Source organism: Centruroides sculpturatus, unplaced genomic scaffold (assembly GCF_000671375.1).
Source record: "Centruroides sculpturatus isolate CEXI.00-Female unplaced genomic scaffold, Cexi_2.0 scaffold1679, whole genome shotgun sequence".
In the NCBI taxonomy this organism is placed as follows: domain Eukaryota; kingdom Metazoa; phylum Arthropoda; class Arachnida; order Scorpiones; family Buthidae; genus Centruroides; species Centruroides sculpturatus.
This window is the reverse complement of record NW_019385898.1, coordinates 93,749-103,528: the sequence shown is the minus strand read 5'-3', so window position 1 is coordinate 103,528 and position 9,780 is coordinate 93,749. Positions and strand designations below refer to the sequence as shown.

The window sequence follows — 9,780 nt, the reverse complement described above, 5'->3', positions numbered from 1 at the left end:
GACATAATTGCCTTAAATGTTGAGACATTTATCCCAGCATGACACTAGTTTGAACATTCCTTCACTGTACTGTTGCATGTCAAGTTGCTTGTAGTAGTCCAAACAGTGTCTTCCAATTTCTCTTGATCCGCAAAGCGTTTTCCTGTTAAAAATTTCTTTAAAGGTCCAAATAAACGAAAATCCGATGGAGGCTAAATCTGGACTATATTTCACACGTCAAATCAAACCAAACTATGGTCAGCACAGCAGAATTGTGAGGTCCTGCAATAATCTACATATAATCCAAATTTAGCCCCTGTCAGATTTTCATTTATTCAGACCTTTAAAGAAATTTTTGGTGGGGAACGCTTTGCTGATCAGGAGGAATTGGAAGACACCATTTGGACTACTTTAATTATTACTTTTTAAAAAAATATTTAAAAATATACAGCCAGCTAGTATTCACCCTACTATAAACCCATCGCCTCCCGAGACTTCTATGAGAATGTCCCAAGAAATCCAACTCCAGCTGTGTAAACAATGACTCATCAGCGTCAGATTTCACAGAAAGGTGAGACAAAGGAAAATAAAATTTGAAGCTTTTTCTTCAAAATTAACGCATTTCTTTCATTTTTTTCAGTTTTAAGTATTTTTTATGTTTAATTACATTAATATCAAAAATTGTGGGAACTAAAGGTGTTAAGCAACTTGACATGAAACAGTACTGTAAAGGGATGTTCAAACTAGTGTCATGCTGGGATAAATGTCTCAACGTTTAAGGCAATTATGTCGAGAAATAAACAAAAGTATATAGTTTTTGTGGAATGTATTAAATATTTTCTTTAATTATAAATGTTAGTGTAATTTTGGCCTGTACCTTTAATATCAGACTCCCTTCATATAATGATTGATTTTGAGACATCAGCACATTAAGCTATAGTATATGCACAGGTACAATTAAACCCATTATGGGCAGCTAATTTATGATATGGTCAGTTTATTAATTAATTAATGAAACATACCAGCACATTGTAGGTTGTACAACTTGCCACAGTTACATCCATTATTGATGGACTAGACCTGCAATGTTGTCACTCACAATGGTAATGAGAAATGATGTCCCAAACTGCTATTGTCTATGATAAATTGGGAACCTGAAAGTATTCAAATATTTACAGCACTAGGCTAATATCTTATTATATAGCCATCTGATCAATGCAATAAGGTTGATTAACATGAGTAAGAGATTAGAACTGCTACCTGTACCAAGTTATGGTCAGCTTGAATTTAATCTAGATTCCATGATCCATTTGATTCTAAAGTACAGTATTATCAAAAGTATTACCATACATATTATCAAATTTTATTAGTAAATTTATTTTTCTGATTAAGCAATAAATACTAGTATACCAATAAAATTTATATTTAGCTATTTTTTTTATATCAATAAATACAAAAATTAATACATTATCAATGTTAATTCATAATTTGTAATGTATTTATAGCATTTGTGATTTTCTTTATTTCTTCTTCCATTTCAGCAATCTAAATAAAAACAATTTAATAAATCATTACTTAATATTACATAAATAATTTAAATTACCTTTTCTATATTTGCCGCTTTTATTTCTTCTGGAACTTTACTTTCATAATCAGAAGAACTATACAAAGTTTTTGATTTTACAAGCTGAGACTGAAGTTTCTCTTTTTTCTGTTCCAGTCTTTCTATTTCTTTAGCAAAATCAACTGTACCCTAAAATTTCATAAAATGATGCATAATTACAAACGTGAGATTTTGAATACCCCCTTTTTGTTTCTTTCAATTTTAACTGAAATAATAATATCAAAAGTAATATTTTAGTTTTGAAAGAAAAACTTTATTTTCACAAGAAAAAGGGAAGCTGTTAACCCACACTTCCTCCCCAGTGGAAGTTGAACATCCTTTTTCTTTTTCCCTTATCTTTAAAAATTTAGTCACCAAACTGACAGTCAACCTCTCTAGAATTCTCCACTCATCCTGTTCACATGGAAAAATACTACATGCTAATTGGAGGAAATCAGTGAAAAATCGGATTCTTTCCCTTTGTTCGGAGAGTGCACCAAAATATCTTTAAGTGAGAAGACGTATTCCAGGGCAGTCTCCCAAGACCAACGCCCAAATCTTTGAAGGGTCCCTCATCATTTCTACAAGCTGCAAGCCGTTTTATCAAGTGCTGTCCAAAATTCCCAAGATCAAGAAGTAAGGAACCAGATGATAAAATCCCTGAGCTTAAAACGAACTTTTTCTTGATGCTCCAAGGGAAGACAGCGTGAAAGGCCAAATTACCAAGAACCTGTTAAGGTAGTATAACCTTCGAATCTTTGTAATCTCTCTCTCTCTGTCTCTCGCGTGTTAGGAAGCCTAATATATTTGTAACGTTGATTTTTTTTGTTTTATTAAATATTTTTGTTTTGTTATTAAATTATGGTCTCTTCAATGACTAATGTCCAGACCTATGTCCTCACCATTTACTTATGTCCCTCCAGCTCAATATTCCTTGTTTACGCATGCTAATTCGTGGATTAAATAGATTAACTGGTGTCAGGAAAAACAAACCTCCATGAGATCTTACAAACTCCTGGACTAAACTCAGTATCTGAGGAAGTCATCCATTGACATTAGAGATCGAATCTCTCAATTTGTGCTGATTAAGTGTTACTCAGACGTAGTACCCCTGGCTTATCTCTCTCAAAATTAAACATAAATAAATAACTTTCTAAATTAAATGGTTAAAAATTCATTATTTTTATAATATAATTTAACAAGACTGCAATATTTTCTCAAATAATTAAAAATTATCTAATTAAGTGTCACACTTTTATTTTCTCTTAACTCAATGGGTCTCAAACTTTTGAAGACATATGCATTTTTGTAAGAAATTCTTGCACTCCCTTACACTTTTAGTAAAAGCATACTGAACTATAGTTTTATTCAGTGCAGTAGTCATACCAGGACAGTGCCTGGTATTTTTTTTAAGCAGGATGAAGCTGTTGTACTTTGTGAACATCTAGGCTGGACTTTAGACTATATATCTCTCAACCAAAAAAGATGAGAAAATTATTTCTTACATAGTTTTTTTGTGCTGATTACAGGAGACTGACAGTTCATAGCACTTATCAAATGTATCATTAGAAACAGACTCCTTTTGGCAACCAAATAATCTACTCCACTTTAGATAAATATGTTAATCTGACATCTCAGACATTAATGCATTACAGATTATGGAAAGTAATTCTAACAACTAAACAACAACATCAACAAACAATGTTAATGAATTCAATTTTAACAAAAGTAAAATGAACTATTTGCATAGAACAAAGTTTTGTCTTTTTGAGGTAAAGGTAATTTAAATGTTGACCAACTATTAGAAGGTGACTTTGAGATGAAAGAGAGTCTGGTAGCCTTGGTTAAAATGAATCAGAGTATGAATGATAAACTGGATAATTTGATTTTGTGTTTTGATTACCTTCAGGTATGGGTTACGAATTTAGACAAGGCGTTAGTGGATTTAGAAACGCAAGTGGAGCATTTGTAAAAATTGGATTCTGGTGGACCTACTCTGCATATTTCTAAAGAGACTATGAATCAACTTGAAGTACAACTGCCCTCTATCTCAAATGCGATTCTGCAGTTTGAATGTTTTAGTAGATGTAATATTGTAGTTTCAGGAGTTAAGGAATTTCCTGAAGAAAATAATGAGATAATGAAATCATTGGTGTTAGACATTTGCTCAATGTAGAGAATGTGAGTATTAATAGAGATTATAGACTTGACAAACGATCTCCAGGGAGGTCGAGACTCATATTTTGTAGCTTCTTTGACTATAAAGATAAATTTTTGATAAAAGAAAGAGCTAACAGATTTAAAGGTTCGGGTATTTATATAAATGACAACAATCCTGAGTAAATTAGAGTTGCACTAAGTTTCTCAACTCAGTCCTTTCCAGCTGATAGGAAATATTTTACTAATGTGCCAATTTTAAAAAAAGGATCATGTAATCTTCCCCAAAATTATTGTGGTATTTCTTTCTTATTTTTCAGTTATTTGGGAGAATTTTGGTTAATAGTTTAGGCTGAGAATTATGGGATATTTTCAGACTTTCAGATTGGTTTTTGTAAGGGTTTTTAGGCTTTGGATAATATATTTGTTCTTTCCACGATTATTCAAAAAGCATTGAGTAAGAAATGTAGTAAAGTTTATTTATTTGAAATATAGTAAAGTCTGGTTTATGTAGGAGCTACTACCAGAAAATTAAGTTCATGTATCCATGAACATCAAGAAGACATCAAAAATAACAGGCCAGCTTTTACCAAATAAAAAAAAAAAAAATAACTAATATCAAAATTTCTTGAAATTGAAATGTAATTAGTCTAAATTAAATGGCTGTCAATACAGAAAAAATAAGTAATATGTCTCAAGATGAATATAAACAACTAATCCAATCAAGGTATATTTGAAGAATTTATGCTTTATCAATTTTTTTTCAATTATTTGGATTCTAGTGTCTGTATTGGAAAATTTTTCAAATATATGTAATTTATAATTGTGGTTATAAATATAACTGGTTAGTGATGATACTTTTGAGGACTGATGGAAGCTTCCAAATCAAATTTTAGGGAGGGGGAAAGAGGAAAACGTATCAAAAATTGTATATTTAAAGAAATTTTCTAAAATTTAAATATCTTTTCATCTTACTGCCAATTTCTATGGTAATATTAGGATACATGTATTTTTCATTTTGTAATTTTTCATAGTACAAAAAGGTTTGTTTATTTCCAAAAGTAATGGATTCTTGGGAAAAGGACATTTTGGACCTTACAAGTTTGGTACCTGAACAGGGACAAGCAGAAGTAAAGTTTAACTTGCTGTATCAATTTTACAATGGTTTTTTCATATAATGCTAATCTGCATATTGAGCATGCTTATAAAACAATAAAATGTTTCCTGACCAGTATTTCTACTAATATCAAATTAAAATATTAAATAAATATTGTACTATATTTTTGTAATCATATTTAAACCCTAAATTAGTGGAATGCAATCTCATTCATTATGCAAATGAAGCCAGGAAATGCTGAGATAGCAGTTGTTTAGGTTTGACATAATTCAATCCCAAACTCAAAATAACTGAAACAAAATGAAAAATAAATAATGTAACTAAATATAATGGTAAGATCTCTCTTGCTACCTCACACTCACTCATCCACTGTACTTTTAATTCAATTTATGTCTTTACATGAAATATTCTTCAATGTTCCAAAGTCAATTAAAATTATATCTATTTTGATTTAATGTTTACATCTATAATAGAATTAAACCACATTCAAATCCATAATTTTGTAATCCAAGACTTTGTGCTTTTGATTCTAGATTAAGACCTTACTTTTTGCATTCACCAACATGATCTAAGACTGGATAATAAAATCATTGAATTGAAGTTAAGAACTACATTACAAGATTTTTTTAAATAAATCTGAACATGTCATGATATGTCTACACAATATGTCACATTCACACTAAGCATTTGTTTTCAAAGTTTAGTCAGGGGTGCACAACCTGCGGCCCGCGGGCCACATACGGCCCCCTATCAATGTTTATGCGGCCCGCGGACAGTACAGGCCAAATCCCTTCTTTCGAAGTTTCTAAGTGTAGAACTTTTTCCCTTTCACAAAGTCATTAGCACCCAACTGTTTTATGACTTTCCCTGAGGTGAGAAATGGGGGACTGTTCTATAAATAAGTCTATTTTTAGCTAACACTTTCTGCTTTAGATATCAAATATTTGAAAATGATGTTAGAACGTCATTTCCAATGTTAGCGGGAAGTTTCTATTTTGGCGGGAAATCTTCAATTTTATGCTTCGGAAAACTTGCCTATTCGTCTAAATAGCGTCAAATAACAAAAATAAGTGAAAATAGCGCTGAAAAACCATGAAAATAACGATTTTTTAGCATTTGTTTACATTCTAGATTCTGATTGGTATAGTCGAATTTGAATCAATCTTTTCTGAAAAGACGCTTATTCGTCAACCTAATGTCATTCAAACTAGAAAAAAACTAACCAGAGTTCAAAAAGGAATGTACAAAAAGCTATAAAACCAATAATTTACAACAATATCTCTCCATAGACAAAGAATAGAAAAAAAATTTTTCACATCAAATTTATTATTATTAAGTTGGACCAAGAAAATTAATACTGTAGTTGGAATAGAGTCATTACGACTAAAAGGAAGCCATTTGCATTAAAATATTTTGGATTTAATAATTATTACAAACCGCGTCAAGCCATAAACTTGTCAACAAAGAGGGTTGTAAAATGATTCCGTGTAGCTAGAAAGCTGCGGTTTTTTTTGTTTGAAAGAAAACAGATATATTTAGGTTATTTAAGTAGTAAATTAATTGGAACTTTTTATTTACTTTTATTTTTACATTCTTTTTTTCGTAAATTTAAAATTAAATTATTATTTTTAATTTTTATTTTATTTGAAATTTAACAGTCGTAAACTGTGATATATTTAGGACAGAAAAAAAAAAAAAAACAGATTGATTCTAGCGCCAATTTGAAACGAGATATCGCAATTTTAATAATTATATTTAAAATATTCAGATTTTCCACTGCACTGTGTTAATCACTTTTGATTCATTTCTGAACACGGGGGTAAAACTGACGGGCCATAAATATAATTTAGGTAAGAATGGTAACCACATTTATGATGGATTAGTGTCCTGCACCTGGCATGTTGACGATCTGACTCACAAATTCTGAGAAATGGTGGAGACGCCCGGACAGGGGTCGAACGAATTAAGACCTGCCTGGCCACGTGTGCGTAATAGTCTTCTGTCCCCGCCTCTTTAGTCTTTGGTCAGAGTGGATACAGAACAAAGCACGTGGTAGTCTAGCTTGCCTTATCTCAAACATGATTTGTTGCGGGCCTCAGAATTTTCGGCACAATGAGACATTGTTTTGCAGAGTGAACAGTATGGCGCCGGGCATTAAACGCAAGGTCAATCGCGAGAATCATCAGTTTCAAGAAGTGGAAGTGTGGACTAACAAGTACTGTTTTGTGCAACAGAACAACAGCATTATTTGCCTTTTGTGCAATGGAACAATAGCAGTGCCAAAAGAATTCAACCTGAAGCGACATCATGAAAGCCAACACAAGGATTTCCTTCTGCAAGGTACGGAACGCAAACGGAAAATCGAATCGTTACGACGATCACTAATCAGCCAACAAAATGTGTTCAAGAAACAATCTGGAGAATTGGATGCGGCTGTTGAAGCCAGCCTAGAAATATCTGCTTTAATAGCCAAGAATGGGAAACCTTTCACAGATGGCGATATGATAAAAAAGTGTCTTATCATCGCAAGTGAGATGTGTCCTGAGAAGACAGTGTTTTCAAACAATCAGTCTTAACCACATGACGATACAACAAAGAATCTCGCAAATTGCATCAGACATTTCTGGCCAACTTAATATTTTAGTTGCAAACTGTGCTTATTTTTCTTTGGCTGTGGAAGAATCCACTGACATATCATCAACAGCACAAGTGATTGTGTTTATTAGAAGTGTTTCACTAGATTTTATTGTGAATGAAGAATTTCTTGGCATGGCATCACTTTCTGGACATACAACTGGTGCTGACTTATTTACTAGTTTATTGAGCGTTTGCAACAAATCAGCACTGGACTTTGACAAGCTATCCAGCATTGCCACCGATGGAGCACCATCTATGGTTGGATGTGAGAATGGCATGGTCACCTTGCTGAAAAACCACCTTGGGGACAGGCAAAAGGAGTTAGTCCAGTATCATTGCATAATTCACCAACAGCAACTTTGTGCAAAGAAGCTGGGATTTGAACGTCTGCTGAAAGATGTATATGATACTGTGAACTTAATCCGCCGTCATGGACTCAACCATCGACTCTTCACATCATTTCTTGAAGAAATAGATGCTGATTATGCTGACCTGCCCACGTATACTGAAGTTTGTTGGCTGAGCAAGGCAGCAGTCCTCAAGAGATTTGTGGAGCTATTGGGGCCTATTATCACTTTCCTCTAATAACGGGGGAACACTACAAGGAATTTGGAGGAACAAAGATGGCAGTGTGATTTAGCTTTCCTTGCTGACATTACTTCTTATCTAAACGACCTTAATTTGAGATTGCAGGAAAAGATGCAACTTGTTTCTCAGTTGACAAGTAATATCAATGCATTTATGACCAAACTATCACTTTTCAAGTCTCACATGCAATCAGAGAACTTTACACACTTTCCACATTGTGTGAGGCTCTGGACAGATCCGAACACTCACTAAAATTCGCGTTAAAATAATTGTTTTAGAACAAAAATATATATTAGTTAGAAATAGATTTTTATGATATGAAAATGCGACGCTAACTTTAAAACAATAGAAGAATGTAAGTCCGTCGACTATTTCCGGTTGGAGATCGAATTAAACTTTGATTTTGACCTCTCCCGCGCCCCCGAAAGGTTTCGAATTGTCATCAGGTGACAACAGGAGACCAATCAGGAAGGAGAATCTGAGAGAAAACGGATAAAACCCCGGAAATTCGAGGACGCGACGGCTTCTTCTCCCGAAAGTTCCAAGTGACGGATCTGTTGTTGTGTGTGTGTCTTGCACCCATCTTCATCTCCATCTCCAGACCTCGGATCGACATCTTTCCATCAACGGAAGTCGACCGCATCGTCCCGGAGTCGTCAAGACGTGATGGAATGGTTCATTCACGAACAAGGGACACTCCTTCAAAACGGGACTGTCTTGGAAAGGAGAGGAAGACCCAGAGGCCACAACTGCCGCAGAACTTCAAAAGATCGCAGAAATCTTGTAAGCTTCTTTTGTATTTAATAAACGGTTGTGTTGTTTGTAAACGAAGCATCTATCTCTGATTCAACTGCTTCCACATGTCGTTGATTGTTACCGCTCGGCAATCCAAACGGCAAGGGAGACGATGACGATATATATCACATATTATCGTTCATCAAGTTTTTTATTTCTCCCCCCTCGGCCCCCACAATTGCAAGGCCATGAAAGAGAAATACCCACATATGAAGATGGATTACTCTGACCAAGTTAACACCCTCCTTACATCATTCAATGAGAGGTTTGGTGAATTCCAGAAATACAAGATCTACCTGCAACTTTTTTCAACTCCATTTGATGTGAAAGTGGAAGACACCCCTCCAGATGTCCAACTTGAGTTGATAAACATCCAGTGCAGTGATGAATTGAAATCACAGTTTAAAAATTCTAATCTCCTCACATTCTACAAAGAACTGCCTGATACATCATTTCCAAAACTGAAAGACAATGCTCAATTTTGTGCAAGCATGTTTGGCAGTACCTTCCGTGTTTCCCCGAAAATAAAACACTATCTTATATTAATTTTTGCTCTGAAAGATGCACTAGGTCTTATTTTCAGGGGATGTCTTATTTTTCCATGAAGAATTCACATTTACTATTGAACAAAAAAATTCCCAAGTCGAACTTAGACGAGAGTGACGTATATCCGGTCATGTTGAACTGAACTTAACTAAAACTGAAGTGATCTTACAAAGTTCCGTTGGAGTGGACTTCCCCCTCTTGCTTCAACTTAACCTTTTTATAGCGTCTACATCGGGCTCGATGACCAATTACTGCTTACTGAACCATAACACTATGCAAATATGATGTGGCGTGATTCCCGGCCGACCAATTAGTGATCACCAGCCATAACATTATGCAAATCTGTGATTCCAAGCCA

The 9,780-nt window shown here is 34.0% G+C and overlaps 1 protein-coding gene across 1 annotated transcript in view; it reads right to left on the bottom strand.

Annotated features, from left to right (window-relative positions):
- Positions 1-1,455: 1,455 nt before the first annotated feature.
- LOC111612468 (valine--tRNA ligase-like) overlaps positions 1,456-9,780 on the bottom strand; it is a 77,481-nt gene continuing 69,156 nt past the window's right edge. The window contains exons 30-31 of the mRNA XM_023353681.1: positions 1,583-1,732; positions 1,456-1,524 (exon numbers count right to left, since the gene is read on the bottom strand). Of these exons, the coding sequence (XP_023209449.1) occupies positions 1,456-1,524; positions 1,583-1,732 (219 nt within the window). The remainder of the gene's footprint in view (positions 1,525-1,582; positions 1,733-9,780) is intronic.